The following is an 18,982-nucleotide window of genomic DNA, read 5'->3' as shown; positions in this document are numbered from 1 at the left end:
CAAATTATTCTTGGCTTTCCAAAAGGTCTAGAAAAAGGTCGAATTTAGTGAACATTTTATTCGGATCCAGAAGCAGAGACCATGGTTTTCTACACTTACTCATCAAACTTAGATACAGGATATTTCTGAGTGATGTATTTCCGTATCATACGTAATTGCCCCTATATGCACAAGCATGTATTTTAGTAGACTTGGCAATATATTGAGGTACACTGGCTAGTCTACTAAAATCAATGTTAATGTTCTCTAACATAATACAAAAAGGTTCCCCAGATGTAACCCTACAGAAGAATACCATAAAGTGTCAAATCCCTGCATTTATTGTTTTTATTCAATGTTGATTGAGCTACACATTTATTACTGATATTGTACACATGCAACCTGCTCTCTGTGCAGCATACACCATTTTATGAGCAATTGAAAGAACCTCATCCCACAAAGCTTTTTTCAATACCTATTTATATGGAAGCAGCTGACGGTCATTGCACTGACTAAAAGATCCAAACATGAATCTAACGTTTTGCTGTGAATACAGGACAGAAATCAGATAGAAGACATTACCATACAAAGGAGATGGCTAAAAGTAATCTTCATTCTTTGTCATCAAATTAAAGGATACGGCATCCATAGAAATCAAATGACATCTCCAATTCCTTGCTTCTTCCCTATTGACAGAAACATTTGTTTAACTTCAAGTTATTAATTCATCTAATGCTTTCTACAAAGAGTTTTAATTAAATACTTTAACATAAGATACAACAAGTAACATATACTGTACCTGTCCCATTCATCTGCAGCAACTTTGCTGTGGGCAACTTTTCCATGTTTCTCTTTCTGGAAGGGCTTTTTAAGTAAGGCATCATCATACCTTGTCCTTTAAATCAAACGTAAGACAGAAAAATGTATATGTTATTCATTAATTTAGAGGCATTTTTGCAAACCTGATAACAAACCCTGCGGAGTACTGTACAATGACCAATGGCGAAGTAACAATCAAACCAACCCAACAAAGAAAAAAGCTTACAAACCCACGTGCAAGAGTGATGGATGAAAGAATAGTCCAACAAGAGTTAAAATTAAAGTTTGAAGTACATTTCCAGCGCTTACTGAGCAATCACAATTTGAAAATGGACATATGTTCTGAGCTAAATATTGGCGTAATAAAGGCTTATTCATGAGGGTCTACTTTACATTTTATCCTATAATTGGAGTCAACCTCAGTTAAAGTGCAACATACTATGTGACCTTACAGCAAAATGAATGAGTGAATTAAAGGCTAGAATCAGGGCAAGACTAATTTACCCTTATGCATTTCAGAAATAGGTAAATTGAGGATCATTAAATTGGGGAATTGCACCATCTGTTATTTAGGAAACTAGAAAATGGCAGAGATGCTAAATAAAAGGGCAAGTTACTATAATTATGTAATTAAATTACCTGCAGTTATGCACTACATAAAATAATATTAAGAGCAGTATAACTTATCTATGCTGCCTAATATCTATATCTAAAGTTACCTGAATAGCACATTCATAGGTATCATATAACATAGTCAATCAATCCTAACTTTATGCGATACTTTTCAGTAACATAAAAGTATACTACAACAGTGAATTAAAACAATTACAATTTTGAAATGACTCTTCATATGTTCCGTACAACTGTTACCAACCAGGGAAGTGAACAGTTAAAAAATAAGCCCGTTCCATGCCCTCAAGTGTCTCTTTGTGGAGACACCAATTATCCTAAAAGGTTGCCCCGCATGCTTTTCCTTATTTTCAATACCAGCTGCATATAAGAGGCCATTGCACAGCATACAAATGGAGTGTGTAATTGTTTGTTTTAAAAAAAGAGTGCTGGCCTACATTGTCTAAAATTAAGTGTTTTAAAAACACAAAAAAGTCTGTCTTCCTAAGTATTTTATAAAATGTACAAATAAAGATAATGTAGAAATTAGTTATGGGTTACACACTATCACATGGCCACTTTGCCAACTCAGACATAGAATGATAATTATACGGAAATCTTACCATCAACTGTAACATATTTGCCCTAAATAGAGTCAGGAGGAACCTCTGCTGATCATCACAAACCAGAGTCAAGTATAGTTTAAAACCCTCTCGGGGGATCATACTATTATAGGCAACCACAGATGATTTAGTTTACTCCGCCATTCCACTCCTTTCTGTTGCGTTATTCTGGGTGTGGAGTTTCAACTGTTCTTTACCTATTTATTTACTAACTTCCGGATTGGAAAAAAGTTTCGATAGGCTAATAATCTCACATGTGGATTTGACATATCTCAGCCAAGGTATTTCCATTGCGTGGTCTAAATTAATTGCATAACTGAGTATTAATTCATTCAGACCAGTTTCCTCGTGTGTCCAAATCGAATGCCAAAGCAGTATAGGGTCTATGTTCAATCTAGCAGAGATGTACAGGATTCCCAATTCAGTGTGGACTACATAGTTCGACGAGCTGGAGGGGAGAGAGGATGGATTTAAGGGAAGAATCCTCAACTCTTTGGATACTTTGTATTTTAGCCTTTCCCCATACTCCAGGACCATAAGAAGCCACAGCCACTGCTTTACTTGTGTATATATTAAGGAGTTCCCTCAATGCTTTAAAGCCCAATTTCTTTATAAGTGTGAATATCCCATTCATGGATTTCTCCATTTGCGCACATTTACTGGCTACCATTGAGGGCCGCGAGTTCCTACTATCAAAACGTATCTCAAGATAGCAGCAGGTAGGTGTTTCACTCAATCTATGTCCTTCTGCGTAGAAGGAAGGTTTTGTCTTGAGTTTGGCCCCGTATGTCATGGTATAAGTTTTGGAGCCACTTTCAAATCTAGGTTTGCCATGAAAGTAATGTAATCATTTATGAGAGCTTGTAACCCCAGCCCAGTTCTAGAGATGAATACAGCATCATCTGCATATAAAGGGACTGGGAGGGGACGAGAACCCAGCATTGCTGTGTACCTAGTGGATTGTTAGGCCACATTCTACCAGATTCGTGTAAAGCGAGAATAAACACGGGGCTAAAAAGCAGCCCTGCCTTACCCCTTTTGATATTAAAGCTAGCCGAACACTAGCCCTCCCTTCCAAAACAGACATGAGCGTTTTCATCCGTGTACAATTGCCTTATGTAATTGATAATTCTTACTTCGATTTCTAAATCCTCCACGATTTTCCACAGCTTTGAGTGCGATACGCAGTCAAAAGCTGCAGACAAATCCATGAAGGAAAGATAGTGTCACCTTTTTCGCCACTGTATACTTTCCTATGATGATTCTCATGCTCAGGCATTGAAGGCCAATTCTCAAACCGGCTCCTGTTAGCTCCCACACTGCTAGTCTGCTGCTGATTTTAACTTTGTTCGCTTTATTTTAATTTCTTGCCGGTGTGTGTGAGGGGAATTAGGGGGGGGGAGTGCTTGTCAGTTTATTTTTCTTTCTGCATCACTTTGATGTCGAAGAATTTAATTTTAAAAAGATCGCAATTACCATTTGGTGCTCGGCATTGCTCGGGGCTCTATTCTTCTTGCCACGGCTCTGCAGCACTCCTGACCTCATTTTCGGCCGGGCAGCGGCCATCTTGGACTTGACATGCGTTTGGCGCGGTCAGCGGTCCAGTCGTTGCACGCATCTTCCCAGCACTGGCCACACCCTATTTAAATGTGTCTGTGCCGAACGCGCAGCGGGCGAGCGCAGCGGGCGCGCCTAAGGCAAGCCCGTCTGCGCCCGTGAGCGTCAAGGAAGTGCTCAGGGCGAGCCATGCTGCTGGATTAGCCCCCACTCATCACAATGGCACACTCATTCAGTACTCCAGCACTACTTTAAGGTCTTTAAGAGTCCCGTGCTGCCCCTCCTACTCTACTATCACTGCCAGCCCCGAGAGTACCTTGGCGTGCCCGGACTGTGGTTTTATTCCATCCACACAGTTCTCCTCGGTCGTGCTGAGTGCTGACCCCTGCCCTAAGGGCTGTTTTAAAGCCTGCCTCATTAATTCCAGATCTTTGAAGCGGCATCATGCTGACATTGCCGACCTGGTTTTGGATAATGATCTTGATCTATTATTCATCACGGATACCTGGCTTGACGCGTTCTCTAATCCCATCGTCGCTTTGGCCACCCCCTCGGGTTATAAAATCCATTGGACTGACCGCCCAGTTGGGAGAGGGGGGGTGTGGTCATTATATATAGAGACCGCTGGGCTCTCCAGTGTGAGTCCTCCACTATATGGGGAGGCTGTGAGGCCATGGATTTCAACCTCCAATTGTCACCTCACTTCACATTGGGGGGTTCATTATTATACCGTCCACCGGGCCCAGGGGTGTCTTTTTGGATGCTTTGGCGGATAGAGTCTTAAGGTTTGCCAACTACATTCTCTTGGGGGATTTCAATTTACATCTCGACTCCTTGGAGTCGGCTGATTCTGCTGTCTTCATGGAAAATCTCCAGTTGGCTATGCTCTCCCAATTGGTGACTGATCCGACCCACAAGGGGGGGGTCACATCTTGGATCCTATCTGTTCCAATTTCCCGGTGCTGGTTAGAAAGCCACTCCCGATCACCTGGGCAGATCACTTCCCTATATTCTTCTCATGGTCCGCCCAGCGCCAGCGGCAATTAGCTAACTGCCATCGCGCCCCCACAGCCAGGAAGCCGGATGCTGGTCTTCTTGGCGGCCATCTGGCGGCCTCACGCCCTATCCTCATAGGTGATCTGCAGGACAATGTCACCACCTTCTCTAGTTGGATCAGTGATTCAGTCACTGTCCACTCGGCACCGGGTCCTTGCAAACTGGGGAGAGAGACTCCCTCTAAGCCTTGGTTCACCTCAGAGCTGAAAGCTCTAAAGCACGCCTGTAAGGTTTTGGAGAGAGCATGGCGGATCAGCGGCTATTGCCCCATTGCCAAACAGGCTCTTAGAGTCAAACAGAAAATCCATTATTCAGCTATTGCCACGGCCAAAGGCCAGCATTTTGTCACTCGCATTGACCGGGCGAACAACAATTCCAAGGAAATTTTTGCCATTGTGCAGAGTTTTGTAAAGCCCCGTGCCCAGGAGGCGGTGGTCCCCCCCTCTGACCACTGGTGCAACATCTTGGCAAAACACTTTAGGGATAAAATCATGGACATTTAAGAATCCTTCCTGGAAATCCCTAAGCCGACCCCGACTGTTCCGTCGGGCAGCCCGGTGAGGGATTCGGCTCATTTTTTCTCGGCTTTTAGCCTCATTGACCCATTGGCCTCACGCAGAATCCTTGGAGCACTGAAATCGGGCTCCCCCAAGGATCCTTGCGCGGCTAGGTTGCTGGCCGAGGTGTCCGACACGGTCAACCCAGAAGTCAATCTTCTGGTCAATCAGTCGCTCCGCGAGGCCTGCGTTCCGTCCTCTTGGAAGCAGGCTCTCATACTGCCCCTGCTCAAGAAGCCAACCCTGGATCCGTCGCTTCCTGCCAACTACCGACCTATCTCGCTCCTGCCTAGCTTGGCCAAGGTCTGCGAAAAGGCAGTTACCGCTCAGCTCACCAACTATGTAGAGAGGGCAGGTTTGCTGCATCCGGCGCAATCGGGGTTCCGCGCCTCTTACAGCACGGAGTCAGCTTTGCTGGAGGTGGCGGAGTCTATTCGCGATTGCTTGGATGCCGGCGGGAGAGCAGCCTTGGAGATGCTGGATCTCTCGGCGGCATTCGACACGGTGCCCCATTCTCTCCTTCTCGATCGTCTAACAGCTATCAGCATTGCAGGCTCAGCTTGGAGCTGGCTTAGATCCTATTTGGAGGATAGGTCACAGCAAGTTTGGCTGCCTCCCTGCGCCTCTGCGCAGACGCCTCTTTTCACCGGCATCCCGCAGGGATCCTCACTTAGCCCCCTACTGTTTAACATCTATGTGACTCCCTTGGTCTATCTAGCGGAGTCCTTGGGGGCTAAGGTGATGGCCTATGCGGATGATACGCAGCTGCTGTTCTCCTGGAAACGGGGTGAGGACTCGGTCAGCACGGCGCAGCGCTGTCTCTCAGCTGTGTTTCGTTGGCTGGCTAATGCACAGCTAAAGTGCAACGAAGAGAAATCGGAGGTTCTTTTGTTTGGCGCGTTCTCTGTGGATTTCAGAGCTAGGCTGTGGCCGCCGTATTTCCTGCCCCCTCTATCCGACAAGGTTCTTGCAAAAAATCTGGGGGTTTGGTTTGAGGAAAACTTGAATTTCGCGACACAAGTGAAGAAGCTAACAGGGACATGTTTTGGCGCCCTGAAAATTCTGCGGAAATTTCTCCCCCTCTTGCCAATCGGTGCCAAAGAGACGGTCGTACAGGCGCTGATTCTTTCCCGCCTGGACTATGCCAATGCTCTCCTGGTGGGAAGTCCGGACTATCTGACCAGGAAGCTGCAGGTAGTCCAGAATGTGGCAGCGAGACTCCTCCTGGGACTATCTACCAGGCAGAGCGTGCGGGTCCATCTTCGCTACCTGCACTGGCTCCCAGTCGAGTCTCGTCTTAAATTTAAAATGCTGGCCACTGTCCAACGGGCTTTGTATGGGTTGGGCCCGCTCTATCTTCAGAAGGGATTTGCCTTTTACAAACCTTTCAGGCAACTGCGATCCTCTGACCAACTCCTAATACAGAACCCTCGGTTCAATCGCCACAGGTTGGGTGGCTGCTCCTTCACCCGCAAAGCAGGTCTAGCCTGGAACGAGCTCCCTCTGGCCCTTAGGAGGGTATCGGACCCTGTTGCTTTCAAGAAGAAATTAAAAACTCTGCTTTTTTGAGGCTTTTTTCTCTTTTTCCTTCTCCCCTTTAGATGGTTATGTGGTGGGCTTTCTTTGGAACTAGCGCCGGGATACTTTGAGTAGCTGCGCGCTTTACAAATCTAGTATAACATAACATAACATAATTTTTTTTTAAACATAATTGCCTGTCTACCAGTATATTATTTGCTACTGCTCAATCTTTCAATGTGTTGAGCAGGATGCGCCCCCCCAGTGGTATTCAACCATGATAGTGGGTGATAGTTTTGGGGTAAGGATTTATTGCCTTATGTTTTATAAATCTTTATATAATTAAGAGTTTTATATAGCACTGGCCAGACCCGCAGGTATTGGAGTGCTTTACAACATTTGTCATGTAGCATTCGAATACAAAGTATAACAGTAGTAAACACATTGATTCATGACAAATCCTGTTCAGGGAGGGGGGCAGAGGAGTGAGTCAAGAGGTAGGTAATGTAAAAGGCTTCTTATCAATATGACTGTATGCTCCAATGGGCAAGATTCAGTGTTAAGCAGCAGCTATCCTTTCAGAAAAGTTTGGTTGAGGAAGAGGTCTTTGAGCTGGCTTTTGAATTTTTTGAAGGATGGGTTAGTCCTGATATGGACTAGGAAGGCGTTCCAAATTTTGGGCGCATTGCCAGAGAAGGAGCGTGATAAGGTTTTTTGTTTGCGAGTTTTCGGAGGGATGAGAAGTAGAGTGTTAGTACTCCTGAGATTCCTTGTCTGACCAGCCTTGTTGAGTTTAGAGGCCAGGTAGGCAGGTTTGCCAGTGTGCAGAGCTTTGTGTGCGAGACAAGCAGTTCTGAAGTTGGCCAGCATTTAGATTGGGAGCCATTTTATCTCTCTGAGAGCGGTAGAGATGTGTTTGTATTTCTTTACTCCTGTGACCATCCTGGCGGCTGCATTTAGAGTTGATCCGAAGGGAGCTAAGTGAGATTTTGCCATGAGTGTGAGGGTAGCATTCCCGTAAACCAATTTGGACAGAACCAGGGATTGTGTAGCCTGTTTAAGGTCATTGGGAGGGATGAAGGGTTTTATTTTGTTGAGTAGTTTTAGGTTGAAGAAGGTACTCTTTGCTGGTGTTCTTGATATGTTTGATCATGTCTATGTTAGGTCCAGATTGATTCCCAGTGATCTTATAGAGTCGGCCGCGATGAGATTGCAGTTGAGAGCATCAATGGTTTTTAGCCATTCTGCGATTTCGGGGGTCTGATCTTTGTTGGATATGAGAAGGATTTCTGTTTTATCTTGGTTGAGTTTCAGGTGGTTGTGGGAAAGCCAGCGTTGGACTTCTCTTAAAAGTGTCATTAAGTCTCTGAATGTCACTAATGGAGGAAGTTACTCGCTAGATCTGGGTGGCGTATGCATAGAGGTGGAAGGGGACATTGGCTTTTTTGAGTATGGTGGGGAAGGGCTCCATGTAGATGTTGAACAGTGATGGTGAGAGAACTGATCCTTGGGGGAAGCCCCTGCTTATGGGGAGTAGGTCAGACATTACTTTTTTAATTTTTATTCTTTGAGAGTGGTTCTGCAGAAAGGAGGTAAACCACTGTAAGACCACCTCTTCTGCTCCAACCCTTTCTCGGAGTACATTGATGAGCAATTTGTGGACTACCGTGTTGAAGGCTGCCGATAAGTCCAGGAGTATGAGTAGACAGCATCGGTCCTTATCGAGTGAATTGTAGACATCATCTATGACATTCAAGATCGCTGTCTCTGTGCTGCAACCTTTTGAGAAACCCGATTGGTGAGGGTCTAGAAGGGTGTAGCTGTCCATGTGTTGGGTAAATTGAAGGAGAACACATGTTTCTAGGATTTTGGCTAAGAATGGGAGATTGGAGATGAGCCTGAAGTTATTGAGATCGTTTGGGTCAGAGCCCGTTTTCTTTGGTAATGGTGTGACTTGGCCAATTTTGAGACAGTGTGGCATGATTTCGGTTCTCAGGGAGATATTTATAATCTTTGTCCAGAGCAGGGCTAAGGTGTCAGTTTGAGCTTTTTAGCCAGTTGGGCAGGGATAGGGACCTCAATGTGTGACGAGGGAATGGATCCGGTAACCATTTCAATGATTTCTACTGTCTACTTTCGTTGTGTGGGTGAGGTGGTCATCTAGGAGAGCTTGAACTTGGAGATTTTATTGGTAAAGAAATTGGCAAAGTTATCATACGAATAATAGTTGAAGCTTCTCATGAGGGGGGCAGACCAGCACTGTAGGAGCATCAGAAACGTTTGTAAGCAGCAGGCCCAGAGTTCTGGCTGCTCTTTATACAGCTAAGGGGGTCCCATCTGGGCCTGGAGCCGTCCCTTTACTACTCTCATCTAGGGCTCTTTCAACTTCATGCAGGGTTACATGTTGAAGGGGGTGTGGTAAAATTGTACTGCCTTGCGTCTCTCGATTCCTGACACTGCTACCTTCTTTTAATCATCGAATGGTCTTTATATGTAGCTTAGAAATTACTTTCTCACACTTCCTCTGCTATATGAACCTCAATCAGTGGCTCATGCGGTCCCTTAAAATAGCTGTTATTTATTATCCTCTAGTAGGACTTGCCGCCCTTTAAAGTGCTAGCCCGTAGCAGTTCCTCCCAGGCTGTTTGTCTAATACGTTTCTTCCTGCTTGCAATGGTCTGCTTAAAGTGCACACAAGCCAGTCTGATAGTGTGCAGATCCTTTGGTTCTGCTTTAACGCTAGAGGAAGCTGCTTTCTTGCTAATGTGCACTTTAAGTCAAAGCAGCCTCACTGAGGGGCTCTTATTGGGTGTATTCTACAGGTCAGAGCTTCTTTCATGTAGCGTGTAATAACAGAAAAGGAGTTAATAGTGTGTATTGGATCAGCCTCAGGGTCTAGGCATTGCACGATCTCTAGCATAGTATGCTGCATAATTTATGAAAGACAAACTAGATGGTCTACTTTCTCCCATTTAATGATGAACCCATTTATTGATGTCATAATTGGGTCAAAGGTCATCCTTATTTTAATCTTCGGCTTAATGGGTAGGGATACCCTTATCCCTTTCATTGTGTGGTCACTGTAGCCAGTGAAGTTAGCTTCGAGACCACTAATATCTAGGTCTAAAGATTCAACAGTCTATTGTAGACTCAATCATTCCTAGAAAAAGTGGGTTTTACGCTATTGTTTGTTTATCACTCTATTTTGTATCCTTTACCATTGTTTTACCATGAGGTTATTCAGAGATATTCTATATGTGTCATGTTTAAAATGGGTAAGGGCCGCACCTCGAGTATCTATAATGCCACAAACTAATTTAGCTGCCTGTGGGCAACGATGTATTTTAAAGTCCCAAACCCATATGATGCTTACGGGATTTTGATGGAGATGCGAAACTCTGTGAATAGCGAGTTACAAGTCTGTTACTACTTGAGTTCTTAAATTATATATATCATAGTCAAATGATAAAGCATTTCTTAAATGAATGATTCTTGTGCAATAATAGTAAGTGACAGAAAAGGAACACTAAGACCAAACGGAGATGAGTTGGAGAAGATGAAGATAAACCTAACCAATCAAATACACAGATGCAGGAAACTCTAAAAAAAAATTGAAAAGCGCACTCTACATAACGTCTAACAAGATCTCTAAAAATCCAGTCTACATTTTCCATATGTAACCCAGCTTTAATTACCAAAGACACATCTATGCAGTAAAGAAGGCTTGATCAGAAGTACTAGCTATTGTATAGTACCTTTAGGAATGATTTTCCACATGCTGTACATTACTCTACACCATACTGAAATTATGATATTAGCCAAAGTGATTTTTGTCCAGTATTTACAACATATACACTCTGTATTCACACAACATCTCCCTTTCACACAAGTGTCTTCACATTAACAGTCACTGATGATATTGGCTTCAACAAATTATGCTATAAATTCTGTGAAGACGCAGAGTACATGAAAAATGTGTTTGACAATGTGAGCATCAAATATACAATGCCATCCTATTTTATTGTCCCAAAACTCAATGTGCTGTGTAGAATAAAATAAAACCAGCAGGATCCAGAGAAGATGGGAATAGGTGAGGCCGGCGGGCGGTCAGCCTTGATGAATGTTTGACTACAGGAGTTCACCCCTTCCGGGATCCATTATAACTACACCATTCACGTGGCTGGTGTTTTAACCAGTCGGTGGGTCCGTAAGTATGGTTACACCACAGCATGCACAGCACACCTTAGCGTGTGTGCTGAAAAAACTCACGTGGCTTCTTTTTTGCAACATCATAGTTCACGTGATATGATCCTGAAGAAAGCCTCATTATTGTTTATGAGGCTGAAAAATGTCAACCAGTATTTAGGGGATAACGAAGACCAATTTTTCATCTTTACTATATCCCGCCCTGTTTTCAACTGTGTCCTAGGACACCGCACCGTGAATAAAACTTTTTTAGCAGGGGATCCCAGAAGCATTTATATTTTCACCACTCTGAGCACACATCACATTGAAAAAACAAAACCCGCTCCGCTGTAACTCAGGCGTCGAAGCACAGCTGAGTTGCATTCGGCAGCACAGCTGGTGACCCAATGATGAAGCATGCCACCAACTAGGTTGGTGGGTGTGGGTTCTTCTTACAAACCTACTGGATTTCTTATATTCCAGTGCACGGCACTGAGTCGTCCTGGTAGAAGGATTCATTAGTGGGTCCGTCCACGTTGTTCTAAATGAATCAAATAAAACAACAGACAAAACAAGCTCAGAACCACCTTCAGGTTAGTTGACAGTTCATCTTCCCAATAAACCTCTACAGTCAGTTTTGCTGGTGCAAGTAGTCTCCCTTCAAGATTTTTTGGGTTGAGCCTAGGTAGCGCTTGCGCAGTCTATTTGAGACATGTTGTGTATATTTTTCTTTTTTTTAAACTTTATTTACCGTAGGCATGTTGTATATTTTTTTCATTTATTTCATTGAGTGTCCTTTACAAAGCCTTGCTTCCAAGTAGCTAATATTTCCTATTTGTCCCTCCTTTCCGTGGGTTGGTCCCTCCCACGTAGCACATCCCCATTACTTGTAGCCCTACACTTGTCCCATTTAGTAGATGTTTCCGTGACTGCTTTTTTCTTTAATAGCGCTTTTCACAAGCACTCATAATTTCACTCATTTCTTTGTCTGCATGCGCTTACGCATCATTAACAGATATTAGTAACCAGCATTTTTAAAATACCTGAATTATTGTGGCTGGCATAAAATTTAAGACACTTGTGCATCATGTATGACAATGGATATTACCATCAACAGGCGTATATTTGGAGATGACTGACGGACAAATTGTTTAACTGAATGTCACACGTCTAACAATCCAACAAACACCAGTACCTGTTGATATGCCAATACCAAATCACTTGACATTGACATGATCATGATATAGTATTATTTAAGTGCATATATCATCACCTGGATGTAACTTAAGAGTCTTGCACAACATACCAAGCAATAGATGTGGACTTCAAAGGGCCTATAATTTAAGACACTTAAACATCATTGACAGATATTAACATCCAGCATTATTTGAATACCTATATTGTCATGGCCGTCATGGACTTTAAAACACATACGCATCATACAAGACAGTGAATGTTCACTTATTTCCCTTACACATAATTATTGGAAGATATTGACAACCTGCAAAGTGTCAGCACCTCCTTAACCATCAACCAGCATATAATACAAGATGCTTATACATCATTGACAGATATTACCAACTAGCAAAGTTCCGGCACAACACCAACATGATATTAATGTAGCAACAAGTTAAACAAGCATTTACAATGCAATGGTTTCGCCTTTGGAAAAGTTAGAGCTATTGGCATTGTAAATTACAAATTTTGTATTTATGTGTTGGTTTTGGAAACAGATAAATAAATGGCATTGTCATTTACATTGCCATTAGCTTAATCTCTCGCAAATGTGAGACCTATTGTACCCTACGGACAAGCTCAGCAGACAGCAATTACTACCACACACACACACACACCCAGAGCCACACACACACACACACACCCAGAGCCAGCCACACACACACACACACACACACACACACCCAGAGCCACACACACACCCACCCAGAGCCCCCCCCCCACACACACACACAGCCAAACACACAGAGCCACACACACACAGAGCCACACACACACACACACACACACACAGAGCCACACACACAGAGCCACACACACACACACACACACACACAGAGCCACACACACACACACACACAGCCACACACACACACAGAGCCACACACACACACACACACACACACAGAGCCACACACACCCACCCAGAGCCACACACACCCACTTTGCTCTTCTGAAATGTTGGCATGTATGGTAGTGAGCTGTGTGTGGTGAGCTGTGCGTGGTGTGGTGTGTGTGGCGAACGCCAGGCGAAACCTAAAAAACACAATCCTTCAGTGCAGGAAGTGATGACATTGAAGGCCCAGCCAATGGAAGCCCCGAGAAAGAACAGCGATCATACAGAGTGTAATTCAGGGTAGTAGTGAACCTGCTACGTTAAACGATGTTTTAGTGAGAGGCAGGCTTTTCAAAGAGCACCTTAAGGACGACCAACACCCACACATTGGAAACGCAGAAAGGTGAGGCAGCTAAATAGTGCCAACCTAACACTGCTAATACATCAAGACACAAACATTGCATTCTAGACGTAAGCTTTTAATAGCGATAAAAATTAGAAATGTATTACATTTTCAGAAAACAATACCCCAGATAGATAATTCAAGCGCTTAAACTTAATCTCACGTTGTGACAACCTGGCAGTATGGACCCAATACCGGTACACATCAAGTGTGGCAACCACCGATTATGTGCCAGCCTTGTTTACTGAAGGGGAAAGACACTTAAAGACAAGGGGAAAGACAGATGGGCAAAAACTTACCAACTAAGCATCAGTGCAGAGAATGGAACCACGAGTGGCATCAAGCAATAGCTCCACAAAATAAAGTGATTATCTACATATGCTCGTAACCCTTACGTTAAAACCATGATGTCAATTAATAAAATGAAGCTCTAAAAAAGTAACCTAAACAACTTGTACCTTCACAGTTGCATGTACAGCCATCAACGTACCACCTCAAATAACAATAGAATAAAGATCCCAGCCCAGGAGAAGATAATACACACATCAGATTCACTCTTCAATACAGAACTATCACTAACGAAAGCGACAGACAGAAGATGCAATCACTGGGGAAAAGGTGAAGAGATGTCAAAAGCCCTGCCCTCACCACGTCTTCAACAAGGCCGACGTTGTCATCGCACCCCACCTGCGGGACATTATCAACACCTCCTTCGACACCGCCACCTTCCCGGAGAGCTGGAAACACGCAGAACTCAGCGCTCTACTCAAGAAACCTACAGCGGACCCCACCGAACTCAAGAATTACCGTCCCATCTCGCTCCTCCCGTTCCCGGCCAAAGTCATCGAAAAGACCGTCAACAAACAGCTGGCCGCCTTCCTCGAGACGAATGGATCCCTCGACCCCTCACAGTCTGGCTTCCGAGCCAACCACAGCACCGAGACCGCCCTCATCGCTGCCACCGATGACATCCGAGCCATGATGGACAACGGAGAAACAGCGGCCCTCATCCTCCTGGACCTCCATGCTTGATTCCGGTCTGGGGAAGACATGGCTTGGTAGTTCGGACTGGACTGTTCCCATGAGGCACAGGGTCAGAGCTGATTTGCATATAGCCAGTGTCTAACCCAGGGTGGTGTGGAGTGCAAAAAAACGATGGATTTAGGCCCAGATCCTTGTACTGGGGTGAATGTATGACATTGTTCTACATTCTGTCCATCAACTGTGTTTTTTGCAAATTTCACCCAAGTGTGCTGGGTATGCTCAGACGTGAGTCCCAGGCTCTCCACACCACTGGAGTCAAGCTATCCAGGCTGATGAAGGCTGATAGCCAGAAACCGGTCCTTGGATGCTTGATTCCGGTCTGGGGAAGACATGGCTTGGTAGTTCGGACTGGACTGTTCCCATGAGGCACAGGGTCAGAGCTGATTTGCATATAGCCAGTGTCTAACCCAGGGTGGTGTGGAGTGCAAAAAAACGATGGATTTAGGCCCAGATCCTTGTACTGGGGTGAATGTATGACATTGTTCTACATTCTGTCCATCAACTGTGTTTTTTGCAATTTTCACCCAAGTGTGAAGGGTATGCTCAGACGTGAGTCCCAGGCTCTCCACACCACTGGAGTCAAGCTATCCAGGCTGATGAAGGCTGATAGCCAGAAACCGGTCCTTGGATGCTTGATTCCGGTCTGGGGAAGACATGGCTTGGTAGTTCGGACTGGACTGTTCCAATGAGGCACAGGGTCAGAGCTGATTTGCATATGGCCAGTGTCTAACCCAGGGTGGTGTGGAGTGCAAACAAACGATGGATTTAGGCCCAGATCCTTGTACTGGGGTGAATGTATGACATTGTTCTACATTCTGTCCATCAACTGTGTTTTTTGCAATTTTCACCCAAGTGTGCTGGGTATGCTCAGACGTGAGTCCCAGGCTCTCCACACCACTGGAGTCAAGCTATCCAGGCTGATGAAGGCTGATAGCCAGAAACCGGTCCTTGGATGCTTGATTCCGGTCTGGGGAAGACATGGCTTGGTAGTTCGGACTGGACTGTTCCCATGAGGCACAGGGTCAGAGCTGATTTGCATATAGCCAGTGTCTAACCCAGGGTGGTGTGGAGTGCAAAAAAACGATGGATTTAGGCCCTGATCCTTGTACTGGGGTGAATGTATGACATTGTTCTACATTCTGTCCATCAACTGTGTTTTTTGCAATTTTCACCCAAGTGTGCTCGGTATGCTCAGACGTGAGTCCCAGGCTCTCCACACCACTGGAGTCAAGCTATCCAGGCTGATGAAGGCTGATAGCCAGAAACCGGTCCTTGGTTGCTTGATTCCGGTCTGGGGAAGACATGGCTTGGTAGTTCGGACTGGACTGTTCCCATGAGGCACAGGGTCAGAGCTTATTTGCATATGGCCAGTGTCTAACCCAGGGTGGTGTGGAGTGCAAAAAAACGATGGATTTAGGCCCAGATCCTTGTACTGGGGTGAATGTATGACATTGTTCTACATTCTGTCCATCAACTGTGTTTTTTGCAATTTTCACCCAAGTGTGCTGGGTATGCTCAGACGTGAGTCCCAGGCTCTCCACACCACTGGAGTCAAGCTATCCAGGCTGATGAAGGCTGATAGCCAGAAACCGGTCCTTGGATGCTCGATTCCGGTCTGGGGAAGACATGGCTTGGTAGTTCGGACTGGACTGTTCCCATGAGGCACAGGGTCAGAGCTGATTTGCATATAGCCAGTGTCTAACCCAGGGTGGTGTGGAGTGCAAAAAAACGATGGATTTAGGCCCAGATCCTTGTACTGGGGTGAATGTATGACATTGTTCTACATTCTGTCCATCAACTGTGTTTTTTGCAATTTTCACCCAAGTGTGCTGGGTATGCTCAGACGTGAGTCCCAGGCTCTCCACACCACTGGAGTCAAGCTATCCAGGCTGATGAAGGCTGATAGCCAGAAACCGGTCCTTGGATGCTTGATTCCGGTCTGGGGAAGACATGGCTTGGTAGTTCGGACTGGACTGTTCCCATGAGGCACAGGGTCAGAGCTGATTTGCATATAGCCAGTGTCTAACCCAGGGTGGTGTGGAGTGCAAAAAAACGATGGATTTAAGCCCAGATCCTTGTACTGGGGTGAATGTATGACATTGGTCTACATTCTGTCCATCAACTGTGTTTTTTGCAGTTAATACAAAGAGGAAAGCACACTATATACAATCAGGGTGCGCATGCCTACCCCAAGCAAACAACAGGGACAGGCAGCGAATGCACTCCACATACAATAAGGAGCGCTATTTTCTTCAAGGGAGAGATGGGTGTACAACTAAGTGCAGAGATGAAAAGTGCAGCTGACTGCAAGGGGTTTTAGGCACAAGTGCGAAACTCACGGAATTGGAAAGAGATGCAAGTGCTAAACTCACAACACTCACATATGCGCATGCAAGCACGACCCATCCCAAGGGAAGAGAAAGAGTGAGCCAAACTCCAAGAGAACAGAGGTTGCACCCAAATGGCATGCACTCACTTGCTCGGAGAGTGCGAATGAGAACCAAAGACAAATGCATAGCGATCATTACAAAACAAAGGGAATATAAGGACAACTAAAAGGGAGGAAAGCTAGGGAACTCTCACAAGCTGTCATGAAAGGTCTGGACCATTCTTTCAGAGTCGCTTACACGGGACACGTGAACCCAACTACGAAGAAGACTTTCCCCGCTCTGCCAGCAGCCCCACACGCCCGGAGCTCTCAGTGCCATCCAGCTGCCAAGCTTACCTTCACCAACAGGGCCTTGGATCTGGCGCCATCTTCATGAAGCCTCAGGAGCCCGTATAGGCTTCATGCAGTACGGGCCTGCAAGAAGAGAGACGCCGTTAGAGGCGGCTCAGGCTGCAGCGCGGCGCAGGGAGCCCCAGGCACAGCTCCCCGGGGGAAGGAGCAAACAATGGTCGCGCAGTGCTGGAGACAACTGCCAGAGCACTGCTTGCCAGCTACGGTAATCCTGGACCCACCTGTCGATGCCAGCCAAGGCCTCGCGCTTCGCGGCCGTCAGGCTGGGACGGTCCTCCTCCGGCTCGCAGGCTTTTCCCGCCGCCATTTTCTTTTCCTCATTACAGAGAGTGGCGGAGTCGGTGAAAGCAGCGGAAATCGACACCCCACACGCCCTTCCACATGCGCAGCCAGTGATGGGCCGTTGCCACCGAGCACCTATAGGCACACGGACAGCGGGAGGGGGGGCGGGAACGGACAGCGGGAGGGGGGCGGGAACGGTCACACGGACAGCGGGAGGGGGGCAGGAACGGTCACACGGACAGCGGGGGGGGGCAGGAACGGGCACACGGACAGCGGGAGGGGGGGCAGGAACGGGCACACGGACAGCGGGAGGGGGGGCAGGAATGGACAGCGGGACATCGCGCAACCCACCCCTGCAAACGACACTTTCAAAATGGCCAAAACAAACCTTAAAAAAAAATAATAATAAACCACCGCCGCATGACGTTGTTAAAGGGGCGGGATGAGTAAAAATCGCCGGAACGCCCACGAATCTGCTCCCACAATGACTGACGCATCTCTGTTCCAATGGCTAGCCTCCATTTATGGAGCTAGCCAATGGAACAGAGAGGCGGGACAAAGCCACATAATGTTGTAACATAAGATTTTGCCTGTGCGAACGCTGCTGCGCAGCGGATCGCCAGGCGAAACCTAAAAAGGGGGGGGGGATTCTGGATCCTCAACCAAGGGAGGAGGGACTACTGGTTGCTCCCTCTGATAAAGAAAAAATGTCCAGGAGTTTTTGGGATGCGAGAAGCCATGTCAAATTGGACAGGGGCAGCACAGGCCCCAAACGAGTCAATGACTAGATCACCTTCACCCTGTAACAGCTTCTACTAAGAGGTCATTTATATGGAGACCCTCCCTGTCCACAGAGGTACTGCAGCCGGATGTACAGGACCTTTCCGTCAAAGCAGCCCCTGGGACCAGTGGAACCAGCGACTGGGCTCGAGCTGCCCGTTACTCAGATCTAACAATCAAGGGAGGACATACCGGACCACAGGTTAGTATTAGGCATTGAGGGCTCTTGCCATCATTCCTAGTCTCCTCACCTTAGGCTTGCCCCGCTGGACTCGATGCAGGGCTGCCAAGGATTAAACCGAAGTGCGCTTTCTGGCCCCAGTGGCAGATCGGTCTGGCGAAAATAGTCACAATTGCCGGAAAAATTGACTTAATGTAACCTTTACTTTTGTACAACAAAACCAGAGAGCATGTGCTCCAAACGCATTGTGCCACTGGTACAAGTCTTTGAGAGGATACACAAAATCAGGGCTCATTTTAAACCAATATGAAGGAGTAGTCTTTTAGCACTGAAGACAGAGTCCTTGAGGGTCAACCACTGGCATCTCAGAGATTAATCCTATGAAACAAGAAGCTGAAAACAGAAGAAATGTACACAGAAGAAGCAACAGCAGCTCATTCAGTTATCGAGGAAGACGTTCCTTGTGGTGGACCTACAGAACCACTTACAGGTAGATTCATCAAGCCAAAATCGGCTCGCAAAGGGCCAGATTCTGAGAATCTGGCCCTTTGCGAGCGCTATTTTTGCATTTGGGATTC

The 18,982-nt window shown here is 45.9% G+C and overlaps 1 protein-coding gene across 3 annotated transcripts in view; it reads right to left on the bottom strand.

The window, feature by feature from the left end:
* The window catches only part of LOC144754997 (protein FRA10AC1), a 312,415-nt gene that overhangs the window by 215,056 nt on the left and 78,377 nt on the right, over positions 1-18,982 (bottom strand). For all 3 annotated transcript variants that reach the window (XM_078643391.1, XM_078643392.1, XM_078643393.1), the window contains exons 4-5: positions 779-874; positions 620-665 (exon numbers count right to left, since the gene is read on the bottom strand). In XM_078643391.1, the coding sequence (XP_078499517.1) occupies positions 620-665; positions 779-874 (142 nt within the window). The remainder of the gene's footprint in view (positions 1-619; positions 666-778; positions 875-18,982) is intronic.

Source organism: Lissotriton helveticus, chromosome 5_1 (assembly GCF_964261635.1).
Source record: "Lissotriton helveticus chromosome 5_1, aLisHel1.1, whole genome shotgun sequence".
NCBI classification, from domain to species: Eukaryota; Metazoa; Chordata; class Amphibia; order Caudata; family Salamandridae; genus Lissotriton; species Lissotriton helveticus.
Note: the sequence above shows the minus strand (reverse complement) of the source record. Positions and strands in the feature narration are given on the sequence as shown.